Source organism: Zophobas morio, unplaced genomic scaffold, assembly GCF_036711695.1.
Source record: "Zophobas morio isolate AGI-343-1 ecotype UQ-CSIRO unplaced genomic scaffold, CSIRO_AGI_Zmor_V1 ptg000040l, whole genome shotgun sequence".
NCBI lineage: Eukaryota > Metazoa > Arthropoda > Insecta > Coleoptera > Tenebrionidae > Zophobas > Zophobas morio.
The window spans coordinates 5,804,222-5,817,456 of NW_026972145.1; the positions used below are offsets into that span (position 1 = coordinate 5,804,222).

Sequence of the window (13,235 nt, forward strand, 5' to 3'; positions counted from 1 at the left end):
CTTGATTTTCAATCTTTCGATTTCTCCATTTTTCCATTTTTCAGTTTTTTGATTCTTCAATTTTTTTTATTTTTCAATTTCCCGATTTTTCGACTTGTTTATTTCTCGATTTTTCGACTTTTCGATTTTCTTATTTTTCCATTGTTTGATTTTTTATTTTCTTATTTCACGATTTTTTGACTTTTCGAAGTTTCGATTTCTCAATTTTTCGATTTTTCAGTTTTTCGTTTCTTAAATTTTTCAATTAATATTTCGATTTTTCAGGTTTTTCGATTTCTCAATTTTTTTAATTTTAGATTTTTGATTTCTCGTTGTTTCAATGATTCGAGTTTTCTAGTTTTAAATTTTTCAAATTTTAAATTTTCGACTTTTGATTTTTCGTTTTCTGAATTCTTCAATTTTTTTAATTTTTGAATTTTTCAGTTTTTGATTTTAAATTTTTCAATTTTTATGCTTTTTGATGTTGTAATTTCTCGATCTTTCGATTTTACAATTTCTCAATTTTTCAAATTTTCGCTTTTTGAATTTTTTTAATTTTCGATTTTTCGATTTTCCAATATTTCGATATTACGATTTTTCAATTTTGTGATTTTTTAAATTTTGCCATTTCGATTTGTCGGTGTTTCGAATTCCCAATTTCTCGATTAATCGATTTTTCGACTTTTCGAGTTTTTGATTTTTCGACTTTTTGGAATTTTTTGTTTTCCTAGTTCTCGATTTCTCGACTTTCATGTGTTTCGATTTGTCAATTTTCATTTCTTCAATTTTTCAATTTCTCAGCATTTAATTTTTCAATTTCTTTTATTTTTTAAATTTATTTCCGATTATTCGACTTTTCGATTTCTCGGCAATTCCATTTTTGGGTTTTTTGATGTTTTGACTTCTCGAATTTTCAAATTTTGATTCTTCAATTTCCCTCTATTTTAATTGTGAATTTTTTAAATTTTAAATTTTTCGATTGCTCGAGTTTTTTAATTCTTCAATTTTTTTTATTTTTCAATTTCCCGATTTTTCGACTTGTTTATTTCTCGATTTTTCGACTTTTCGATTTTCTTATTTTTCCATTTGATTTTTTATTTTCTTATTTCACGATTTTTTGACTTTTCGAAGTTTCGATTTCCCAATTTTTCGATTTTTCAGTTTTTCATTTCTTAAATTTTTCAATTAATATTTCGGTTTTTCAGGTTTTTCGACTTTTCGATTTCTCAATTTTCTGGGATTTTTCCATTTTTTGATTTTTTTAATTTTAGATTTTTGATTTCTCGTTGTTTCAATGATTCGATTTTTCTGGTTTTCAATTTTTCAAATTTTTAATTTTCGACTTTTGATTTTTCGTTTTCTGAATTCTTCAATTTTTTTAATTTTTAAATTTTCCAGTTTTTGATTTTAAATTTTTCAATTTTTATGCTTTTTGATGTTGCAATTTCTCGATCTTTCGATTTTACAATTTCTCAATTTTTCAAATTTTCGCTTTTTGAATTTTTTTAATTTTCGATTTTTCGATTTTCCGATACATATTTCGATATTACGATTTTTCAATTTTGTGATTCAATTTTTCGATTTTTTAAGTTTTGGCATTTCGATTTGTCGGTGTTTCGAATTCCCAAGTTCTCGATTAATCGATTTTTCGACTTTTCGAGTTTTTGATTTTTCGACTTTTTGGAATTTTTTGTTTTCCTAGTTCTCGATTTCTCGACTTTTATGTGTTTCGATTTGTCAGTTTTCATTTCTTCAATTTTTCAATTTCTTTTATTTTTTAAATTTATTTCCGATTATTCGACTTTTCGATTTCTCGTCAATTCCATTTTTGGGTTTTTTGATGTTTTGACTTCTCGATTTTTCAAATTTTGATTCTTCAATTTCCCGCTATTTTAATCTGAATTTTTTAAATTTTAGATTTTTCGATTGTTCGAGTTTTCAGTTCTTCAATTTTTCAATTTTTCATTTTTTTTTTAAGTTTTTCGACTTCAAGGTTTTAGATTTTTCAGGTTTTCAATTTTTAGATTTTAAAACTTTTGATTTTTTGATGTTTCGATTTCTCGATTTATCTATTTTTCAATTTCCATTTTTTGCAATGTTCAATTTTTCGATTTCTTAATTTTACATTTTTCGATTCTTCAAAGTTTCGATTTTAAACAAATACAATTACAGTGGACGCCGCTTAATGTAATCACTTTGGGACTCAGACAAATTGATCACACTAACCGACTGATAACAATAAGCGAAAACCACCCTCAGAGACAGGAAAACTTGAAACAAATCAAAATCATGAACAAGAGAGTGTTCATTATGCTGGTAAATGAAGGTACATAAACATTATAATTTATTTTTAATTTTGGTTATCATTCTGAGAAAGGAACTCTTGATTTCCTTTGGTTATTTTAGAAAAAACGGGCTGAAAATTTTTTTTCTCTGATAAGCTGAGATCTCGTCGTTTTGACGTGCTCATTTTTACATAAGTACTACTCAAATTTAAAACAGGAAAAATTCGTTCATTCAAAAGACGAAAACGCGCTGATTACTAAAGTCTGTCACTGATTGTGGCTCTATAAAGTGAGTAGTATAAGCGAATGTAACTTTTGAGAGCAATAAAAGTTCATTAAAAACAATAGTACTTTCAATCATCTCGTTTCTTCAAAAAAGCTTGTATAAGAATTGGGAGATTGATCACAATAAGCGAAATATTGATCACAATAAACGGAAAAACTGTAATGCATTGGTATTGCGTGGGCCCGTTCCAAGCCATTTTGATCACACTAAGCGGTTGATAACATTAACCGTGATCATATTAAGCGGCGTCTACTGTAATTAAATGTATTTTTTTTTTAGAAATTTTCGCTCTAGAGGTTTTCTCCGCTAAACGTCGCTTTTTTGTCGCCAGTTTTTAAAATATGGTCAATCAGAACTGAGGAAGGACGAAACGCTCGGTTTTTATTAGACGAAATGAGCAGTGACGTCAGCGTTATTATGATTCTACTTGTGTAAAAATAAATTACATCTTTTGCGGGATTTCGTAGCCATCTCTGCGTTTCTGTTATGAAAAAAAATAATCGCTGAAAAAGATAAACAAATCCATACGTTAAAGACGGACGGAGTAAAGGAATAACCTTGCGTATGATAGTTAGCATTCGCACTGAATGAAACATTTATGAATGGGTTGCGAGTCAGAAAATTCAGGATTTCAGTGAAACGAAAACGTTCTTTCGGACCGAAAGACGAAAAAAATCGTGCATAAAAAATCGCCTCGGTGACCGTTACGCAACCGCCGCGCCAATCCGAAATTTTAATCAGAATCGAATTGGCCCATTCTTATCAAGGTTAGAAAAAAACCTCGAAATCAGACAAATCGCCGTCCCAACGACTCAGTTCCTCGATTACCCAGTCAGTAGCCGTTTTTGACATAATTCGCCCATTATTAATATTAATATGTCTTCGATAATTCAGCTGATCTTTTTTGCATTAGGTCAGATGGTCACAGGTCCAGCATTTGCATTCGCCCATTCGAGCAAATAGTAAACAATTAAAATACAGGAGTGGCTCGAGGGGCGCGAGGTGCCGGCGGCCGCCGCCAGAGGGCGGAAAACGCGAACCGCACGTGCGGCGCCGGACCTTCGCCCTTCGCGACGTCGGCGCTGGGCTTAATTCAGTCACCTTGGTGTCACCTTCACCTTGGTAGTGATCGAATTTTAACTTGGAGATTTATGTAACAGCCGGTCCAGACGAATTTTTAAGGACCCCATTCATGTAACTCGAGGGGCGTACGAAAGCGGCATTTGCATGATGACGCTCCAGACATGTCTCTGACGTAATTTTCTCTTTCACGTTGTTTTGAGTTTTTTCATAAATTTGAATACTACGTAGACATAACAGGAAATACGTCGGATTTGCTCAATGACATAGGTACCAGCGAGGTGCGGACTACTCCAAAATGGCGTTGACCCATGATGCGGACCTCCGTTCCTGCTCTATGATAATATATGAATTTCCGCCGAAAATTATTATTGATTGGATGGAAGGACTGAGTTTGTACTGATGTTTTATTCATCTATTTTCGTATAAACTCTCTTTGTAAATTTCACCAAATCGGACGTCGAATGCCACTTGAAATATCTTGACAGAATTATTCAATCGCTGTGAATAAATAGAAATTTGTTATGGAGATGGGAGACTTCCTCTGTGAGCTACATTTCATTAAAAACTTTTATGAATTTGTTTATGTGCTAGTGGTGAGAACCAAACAAGTTTAGCATTCATGAAAGGAGGCTCGAATCGGAACGTTGAACGGCAAATTCCACAAACCCGACGAACAAAGACATCGAAATTCAGCTTTACGCATTACTAAAGTGAAAAAGTTGTATTTATTCCCTAAACAAATAAATAATAAATTATAAAATTTGATTTTGCGAATTTAATTTTTTCATGAATACAACTAGAGAAAAAAATTGCATGGATCACTTTTATCTAAAAACAACTTGAACGGTTTATAGATTATCTCTCTAATAAAAATCGGTACAGACGTACGTACTTTTTCATGCTCCAGGGGTTATGAGACGTCAAGAAAACATAAAAGTGGCCATATTCCAAACATAAACGACAACAGGAACTGGTTTTTCGTATTGTAAGAGCTACATAAAACCCCAAAAAAATACTCAAGTTCTGTGATTCTGGCGCTTTCAGTGTTTTTTTGCAGTAAGATTTTCATTACATCATAACTACTACGAATTAATCCACCTATACATAAAAATTCAAAAACAACAATGAAGCCATTTTTAATAAAATCCTTCACAAACCGACTACAACGCAGTCACTTTTAGCATTCATATTATTCCTTCATTATTCAGCGTAGTATTCATTTATGTGCTTAGTTGATGATTTTCAATTTTATCACCTAATAGCCCCCTCGTCCGTGTGCTGCCTACGCACATGATTTTTTTTTTAAATACTCTTCCATTTTGATCTGTAAGTGCACACATCCATGTGTGTTTTTATTGTTGTACTTGCCTTGGACCGGAGTTTGTTGTATTAATTTCCTCGACATAACCTCAAAGGTTGAATGTTTGTTTAAATTATGTCGCTGCAGTTTATTTAAGCTGATAAACACCGCCTTTTTGAAACAAATTTTACTATGTTTCCATTATTTTAGATGCGGTGGAAATGTTTCATAACAAACTCAAAAAAAATCCAGGTTATGCAACACTCAATACATGTCGTGCTTTCAACACAACACGGCTTTTGGCATACATATTTCGAAGTTCACTTTTTTATTAACGCATACTACAAAGGTAAAAGTGCATTAATTAAAATTTGTGATCTCAGTAAGTTAAAAAACCTTTATTAAACATACAGTTGGCGTTGCTTCTTAAACACACAACTCGATTCACCTCGACTGAATAACTGAAGTCTGAAGTGTCGATGTTTTACACAATGTCCTTCGCTGTAAAGTTTATCCATACTTTACAGTATCAATATTTACGTTAAATATGGACAAACTTTACAGTTATAAACATTTTCAGTGAAATCTCGTACAAGTGAACTTCCAACATTCAAGAACTGAAACACTTTGTTTTGTTTGTTTTGTTGTTTTTGTTGGTACTAGGTACTAGGGACCTAAACTGATGAGTTTATTTCGCTATAAAAGCAGCTGTTCATCATTCGAAAATGTTAGGCAACCAACAATGTACCAAAGGTACGATTAATGCCGCCACTATAAAATTAAACTCCCCAGAATATAATTTGTACCACAGACTCCCTGCCACGCCACAGATCGCTATTTCATTGGTTGATGATTGGTTGAAAACACAACGTCAACGGCGAACAGCAACCTCAGCGACAAGTTTATAAATCGACCCTTAAGCATTCGTAATGCGTTTAACGAACAGTTCTGATGTCCAATAATCCAAACCAACCCAATTTTAAAGTTTAAAAATTGCTCGAAATTATCTATAAACTTTCATATATTATGCAACACACAATACAAGACACAGGAAAGTCTTAAATGCGCGTTATTTACAACAATAAGATGTTAATTGACACCAATCTCACACAAAATTAAGCACCGTTCAAAGTTCAAACCTTAACAATCACATAAAAGTGTGCTACGTTGACGAACGGACTATTAAATGTACGAATGTCGAGTGTTAAAATATTGTGTATTGTGTGTTGCATACTCCATGAGCTGGTAGGAAAAATATAGGTTATGGTGTAGTACATATGTTTGTAGAAGTTTTTAAACATTTGAAACAGTTTTAACAACAAACTTCCTGTAAGAAAAGTCCCAAAAATTGTTTAAATGCCTTACAGAAATTTTTATGTAGGTTCGCCAGAGATCGAAATTTTGTAACTATGGACCGTCGTCCACCAAATTATACCTAAGAGCAAATATGGATAAAGAGTTTACTAGTTTTGCAGAAAATAAGAAAACAAACGGTAGCATTTCCTGAAAAATTCTGACATGTATGTGCACACCTCGGAGTTTCCCTCAAGAATACTCATAATTGTAAAGTTTTCGTTATGGCGAACCGCATCAGAAGACACCTTTCATTGTTACAACATTTCATCTGTGGGGGCGCCAACATCGAAACTTTTTACTGCAAAGACTGTGATTTTGAAACACAACTAACAGTTCTTTTTAAGCACCACCTTCAAGAATGTCACGGCGTTACAAGACAAAGTGAAGGTTTAGGTTTCTCCTTTCAGAAATACGTAATTCGAAAGTACATCTGTGAAAAGTGCAATTTTGAAACACATTTTTCGTTTAAATGGTTTCAGCACACTGCATCATGTGTGGGAAACAATGGACGATTTAACTTACGACGACACATACTTATGGATTTTGATGAACCGAGTATTAAGTGGTACCAATGTAAACAGTGTCTGTACAAAAGCAAGTATATAACGACGCTAAAAAATCACATCAATGCGCGTCATTTGGACGGACACGAAATTAAATGGTATGAATGCAAAAAGTGCCCGTACAAAGGTAAACAAATTTCGAATTTAAAAAGACATATTGTGACGCACCACCTGGACGAAAACGGCATCAAATGGTACGAATGCCGAAAGTGTCCCTACAAAGCTAAAGATGGCTGGAATTTAAAAATTCACGTGAATACGCGCCATTTAGACGAACAATACATCAAATGGTATAAGTGTGACAAGTGTTCGTACAAAGCTAAAAGCAATTCTCATTTAAAGAGACACGTGAACGCACGACATTTGCACGAGGGTGATATTAAGTGGTACGAATGCAATAAATGTGCGTACAAAGCTAAGGAAAATTCCGTGCTTAAAAGACACGTAATTGCGCGACATTTGGACGAACAGGATATTAAGTGGTACGAATGTACGCTGTGTCCGTATAGAGGTAAAAGAAATTCTCATTTGAAGAGTCACATTAATGCGTACCATTTAAACGATGAAGACGTTGTGTGGTACCAGTGCGAAAACTGCCCTTACAGAGCTAAAGTTAAGGAATCGAGACATAAGTGTGCCTCATGATGGAATATGTGTTGTGTTAGTTATCGTTTGTTACGTTGTAAGAGAAAATATGTTTTTATAATTAAATATGTTATTTTTCATCTTAAAAGTCGTTTACTTAGTTTAAAACTACGATATTACTGGCTACTGAGTGTGTTCTTGAAAAAGCCATGTTTGTACTAGCGTATTGTCGGTTGCATATATTGTTAGGGGCGAGGAAAGTTTTGTCGAAAAAACCTTTGAGCAATTTTTTAATCAAATAAATATAATCTCTAGTTATAAATTTAATTAAGTTGAGTTATACTTGACATCTTTGTCTCCACGGAAGGAAAGAAAATTAATTCATTCTGTAGAAGGAAATCGTACATAACCTCAACAACGCCAAATATGCAAAACACAATACATGTAGTTTTTTTTCTGGATTTTTTAATAACCATAAGAGAGGATCAAACAAAGTTGTAAAAATATCACCAGATTCTATTAAACACTTTCCCGGCTTCAGTTCAAAAAATGAAAATTACATGATAACACTTATTTTTATTTTACGTCAATAAAAAAATTGTCGTGGTATTAACCCGTAATTATTCACTCCAACTGCTTTTCCCATGCTGTACCAAAAAGTTTTATATTCTCTTCACTGAAATGAAGAGCAATTGCGTGCCTTTTCAAATCATATCTATTTTTGCCTTTGTAGGGACACTTTTCACATTTGTACCACTTGATGTCCTTGTCGTCCAAATGGCGCATATTTTTGTGTCGTTTCAAAGTAGAATTATCCTTGGCTTTGTATGGACACTTGCTGCATTGAAACCACTTCGTATCTTGTTCAGTGGAATGGCGCGCATTTGTATGTTTTCTCAAATGATCCTTTGTTTTTGCCTTGTACGGACACTCTCCACAGTTATACCACTGAATCTCCTTCTCGTCCAAATGGCGCGAAGTGATGTGCGATTTTAAATTAAAACTCTGTTTAGCTTTGTATGGGCACTTCTCGCACTTATACCACTTAATATGTCGGCCGTCCAAGTGACACTTTTTTAAGTGGTTTCTTAAGTCCATATAACCTCTAGCTACGTATGGACAGTTTCTACATTGATTCAACTTAACGTGTTGAGCAGTTATATGCTTTTTTAAATTCGAGCTGTGTTTAGTTTTGTATGAACACTTTTCACAATTGTACCATTTAATGTCTCGTTCATCTGAATGTTGTCCATGTATGTGCCGCTTTAAGTCGCCGCTTCTTTTAGTCTTGAAGGGGCACTTCGTACACTGATACCAACATAATTCATTCGAGTGCATGAAAATGGTGTGTTTTTTCATGGAATGTTTATATTTGAACATGTTCCCACACTGCAGACAATTGTACCAACTGGTGACATTTCTTTTGGGCAATCTGGTGTAATTGGATATTTCTGAAATTTCCTCATCACTCAGACAAGCCGAGCTATGTTGAAACCACTTGATAGCAAAGTGGGTTTCAAAGTTACATTTACCACAAATGTAGTTGTGAATGGCAAATTGTGAATCTTCTTCCCGTTTCCTACAATGTATGTTAACGTGTTTTTTTAAAACAATGATTAAGTCTGTTTGAAAAACACATTCCTTGCAGTGGTAGGTTTCTACAACGGCATTTCCGCATTTGAAAAGTGGCAACGAATTTTTCGGAGACCTTAAGCTAGCACCAAAGTCCCCAGAATTGTCCAGAATCGACATTTTGCTTCCTAATTTGTTAATTATCGTTTTAGTATGGTACAACTTCTATGTGTTTACTTACCGTTTGATTTATAACCTCAAAAATTTCAGGTCCACTCTGTTGGGTAAAGTTCATAATTAATTACACCATTCGGGCGGTTTTTGTTTTTTTTTTGTTTCCAAGTTGTCGAAAATTTCTTCAAATCGAAAAAATCAAACTTTTAAAACATCCCATAACCTCAAACTTGTAATATATGCAACACATAATGCAGTTTGACTTTTGTCACCGAAAGTAATAAAACATTTATTTTATTTCCTAAAATCTCTGATTAGTTAACCAATAAAACCTACGACACAACTATTGAACATACACTTTTCTGGTGTTTGTAATACTTAAATTTTTGAAAAAAATCGAAGAAACTAACCTCAAAACCTCAGAATTTTGACATTGCATATGCAACACACAATACACTTGTGGCTTTTATATGTATATATTTTCGCAAATACATTAATAAATAAAACATCATTTAACAATATTATCACTGAAATCTAACGATTATCTTTTGAATTTGTAAATCAACAACAACAAAATTCAAGAACAGATTATTTAATATCCCGTTCTTCCTTATGGCGTGCATTTACGTGGTACTTCAAGTGATGTCTCCCTTTAGCCTTGTATGGACACTTTTGGCATTCATACCACTTAATGTCCTTTTTGTCCAGATGCTGATTCGAGAAGTGGCTTTTTAAATGCGACTTACTTTTAGCCTTGTATGGACATTTTTGACATTCGTACCATTTAATATCCTTTTCGTCTAAATGGCGCGCGATCACGTGATCCTTCAAAGTCGATCTGTCTTTTGCTTTATACGGGCACTGTTCGCATTCATACCACTTAACATCTTTTTCATCCAAATGTCGATTCTGTATGTGCCTATTCAAGTTCGACTTCTCTTTAGTTTTGTATGTACATTGATCGCATTCGAACCATTTGATGTCGTCCCTTTCATCCGTGTGTCGTATTTTCATGTGTCTTTTTAAATTGTAGTTGACTTTAGCTTTATACGAACACTTTTCGCAATTGTACCACTTGATATCCTGTTCGTTCATGTGCAGTGTCTTCGAGTGCCTGTTCAAGCTCGCTTTTTCCTTGGTTTTGTATGGGCACTTTTCACATTCGTACCACTTGATGTCTTTCTCGTCTATGTGGTGTGCGATTATGTGTCGTTTCAAACGAGAACTTTCTTTCGCTTTGTACGGGCACTTTTCACATTTGTACCATTTAATGTGCTGCAGATCGGTGTGTCGAATATTCGTGTGGTTTTTCAAACTCCACTTGTACTTGGTTTGGTACGAACACTGATCACAAGCATACCACGTGCAAGCGTCGTTCTTGGCACAAAAATTCACGCGGGGACCCCCCTTACTTTCGGAACATGTCACAGTGTGTTGCAACCATTTGAAAAGAAAGTGTGTTTCGAAACTGCACCACTTACAACTATAATTTTTGATGGCGTATTCTCGTAATAATAAAACCCGGTTTTCTCGGTCAACGTGTTTTAGAATGTGTTGTTTGAAATATAGTTTTAGTTGTGTTTGAAACTTGCAGCTGTTGCAGTAATAACTTTCGATGTTGGCGTTTTCGCAGTTGAAAAAGGTCATCGGTGAGTGTTCTTCTTTCAAGGGGAGACCTTCATGAATGAACTTCGCTGAACTTGACATTTTTTCGTCCTTAAATTCATTCAACGTTTAATTTTTACGGCACTGAAGTCATCAATGGGTCTTTTCTTACCTTAATAACTTTATTCGGGCTTAAATGTCATGAACTCTATTCTTCGACTCGAGTAATTATTTGAGTTTGCAATGACTGAAGTAAATTTTTCCAATTATTAGAAATGTTTTGAATATCTAATAAATTTACTAAAATTTTTGTCCAGTGCATAACCTCAACACAAAACCCTCCCCTCCTAAGTCTGAAATGTCAAATTTGGTTACATACTCTGTGGTTACATCGACAAAAAAATCCCCAACTGACTATCCACGATTTGCAGACATGATCTTTGGTGAATAAATTGGTTTAATGTATCTTGGACCTGTTTTGAATGCATGAAATTATTGTTGATCCCTTGTTCGACATACTCTTCAATGCCTAGGACGACTAGTATTTATTTGAAATTTTTTTTTATTATAATCTAGAGACTTTTTTTGATAAAAGTTACTAGATTTGACGTAAGTTATCAGTTATCACATGACCTGAGGGGCGAAAAGGTTATGTTCTGTGGTTATATTTATGCAACAAAATCCAACAATACAGGTGATATTATGTCGCCAGTAGTAAGAAAAGACACTTTCTGTCGTGAAATGGAATGCTTAACTGCTTTTCTCTCAAAATATAAGGTACTCGTTATTTTTAAACTGAATAATTTGCTAAAATCTCTTCACTCTTCCAGCTAAACCAGGACGTCAATTCGTGAATATTTTGACAACATTTTCGCAAATCGGACAATTTTGTATAAAAACGTGCACAAATGTAAAGTCTGCACTCATCTTATGCAATTACTTTCCCCAATGGTAAACCACAACACCGCAACATCTTTTGACTGTGAAAATTCCAAAATAGAAACTTACTTCTGCAAAGATTGCAACTTCCACACAGAACTAAACCTCCTCCTCAAGCAACACATTAACGAACATCACAACGTTAAAAATGGAAGTGAAGCTTCATCAAACCGATACAGAATTCAAAGATATAATTGCAAAAAATGCAACTTTGAGACACATTTTGTACTTAATTGGCTCCAACACACAACAAAATGTTTGGTAAATCCAGCAGTAATGAAAGCAACTGAAAGAAATTTTCTCGCGTGGCACAGTTGTGCTCAATGCAAGTTCAAGACCCAATTTAAATCAAATTTAGCGAGGCATAAAATTCTGAAACACTCTGGCGACGACGAAGTACCTTGGTATCGGTGCACAGAGTGCCCATACAAAGCTAAACTGAAAAGTCTTTTAAAGCAACACTTATACGCTCGGCATATGGACGAAGACGTCGTTAAAAAATTCCAGTGTAAAGAGTGTCCGTACCACGCTACAAGTAACGTTCACTTAAAAAGACACATAACTGCGAGACATTTAAATGAACAGGACATCACGTGGTACGAATGTGACAAGTGTCCCTACAAAGCTAAAGGACACTATCGTTTAAAAGAACACATAATTACGAAGCATTTCGACGAAAAAGACATCAAGTGGTACGAATGTGAAGAGTGCCCATTCAAAGCTAAACAAAAGTCGGCTTTGAAAAGCCACATAAACGCGCGACATATGGACGAAGACGACATCAAGTGGTACGAATGCAAACAGTGCCCATACAAAGCTAAGAAAACGTACAATTTAAAACAACATATAAATGTACACCATTCGGGGGAGCGAGATACAAAGTGGTACGAATGTGGAAATTGTCCATACAAAAGCAAATTTAACTTTGCTTTGAAAAAACACGTGAATTCGCTACATGCGGATAAACTGAGTGTCACGTGGTACAGATGTGATAGCTGCTCGTACAAAGCTAAGTCAAGCTCGACTTTAAAAGCCCACTTGATTGCACGTCATCTGGATGACAAGGATATTAAGTGGTTCGAATGTAAAATGTGTCCATATAAAGGAAAAAGAAATTCGCATTTAAGGAGGCATGTACTAGCACGTCATTCAAATGAACAGGATATTACATGTTTGAAGATAAACACGATTTTGTGATATTTATATTTTCACGTGTCATCTTGTAAATAAATACGTTAAATTAATAAAATGGTTTCTTTTTTCCGTATATAACACTGCGAAAATTGTATGGACTTGTCACATAATTTTTACCTGTTTTGTTGAATAGTTGGTTGCCTATCTTACAGGCGATTTTAGCCTTTTCGTTAAGGGGGAACGCTAGACGAGAGACAAGTTTGAATTGGGCGCCATTTGTTGCCTTAAACGCAAAAAATGAAATATACTTAAAATAGACAACAAATCTGAAAAATCGAAAAATCAAAATACCCAAAAATCGAAACATTAAAAAA

The 13,235-nt window shown here is 34.2% G+C and overlaps 3 protein-coding genes across 4 annotated transcripts; 2 read left to right on the forward strand and 1 right to left on the reverse strand.

The window, feature by feature from the left end:
- The first annotated feature begins 6,132 nt into the window (after nucleotides 1-6,132).
- On the forward strand, nucleotides 6,133-7,585 carry LOC135140415 (zinc finger Y-chromosomal protein 2-like). Its single transcript, XM_064070948.1, has 2 exons — nucleotides 6,133-6,262; nucleotides 6,315-7,585. Exon 2 carries the CDS (start codon nucleotides 6,511-6,513, stop codon nucleotides 7,495-7,497), a length of 987 nt encoding a protein of 328 aa, XP_063927018.1. The 5' UTR covers nucleotides 6,133-6,262; nucleotides 6,315-6,510; the 3' UTR covers nucleotides 7,498-7,585.
- A 370-nt stretch (nucleotides 7,586-7,955) lies between these two features.
- Nucleotides 7,956-11,332, reverse strand: LOC135140414 (zinc finger protein 711-like). 2 transcript variants are annotated; one of them, XM_064070946.1, is made up of 3 exons: nucleotides 10,961-11,332; nucleotides 9,251-10,899; nucleotides 7,956-9,197 (listed from the first exon to the last, which is right to left on the reverse strand). In XM_064070946.1, exon 3 carries the CDS (start codon nucleotides 9,187-9,189, stop codon nucleotides 8,062-8,064), a length of 1,128 nt encoding a protein of 375 aa, XP_063927016.1. In that variant the 5' UTR covers nucleotides 9,190-9,197; nucleotides 9,251-10,899; nucleotides 10,961-11,332; the 3' UTR covers nucleotides 7,956-8,061. The 2 variants fall into 2 exon arrangements, with proteins under 2 accessions (XP_063927016.1, XP_063927017.1); XM_064070947.1 differs by lacking the exon at nucleotides 7,956-9,197 and having other exon boundaries at nucleotides 9,319-10,899; nucleotides 10,961-11,323.
- A 55-nt stretch (nucleotides 11,333-11,387) lies between these two features.
- On the forward strand, nucleotides 11,388-12,970 carry LOC135140413 (zinc finger Y-chromosomal protein-like). Its single transcript, XM_064070945.1, has 2 exons — nucleotides 11,388-11,565; nucleotides 11,619-12,970. Exon 2 carries the CDS (start codon nucleotides 11,719-11,721, stop codon nucleotides 12,922-12,924), a length of 1,206 nt encoding a protein of 401 aa, XP_063927015.1. The 5' UTR covers nucleotides 11,388-11,565; nucleotides 11,619-11,718; the 3' UTR covers nucleotides 12,925-12,970.
- Nucleotides 12,971-13,235: the final 265 nt, after the last annotated feature.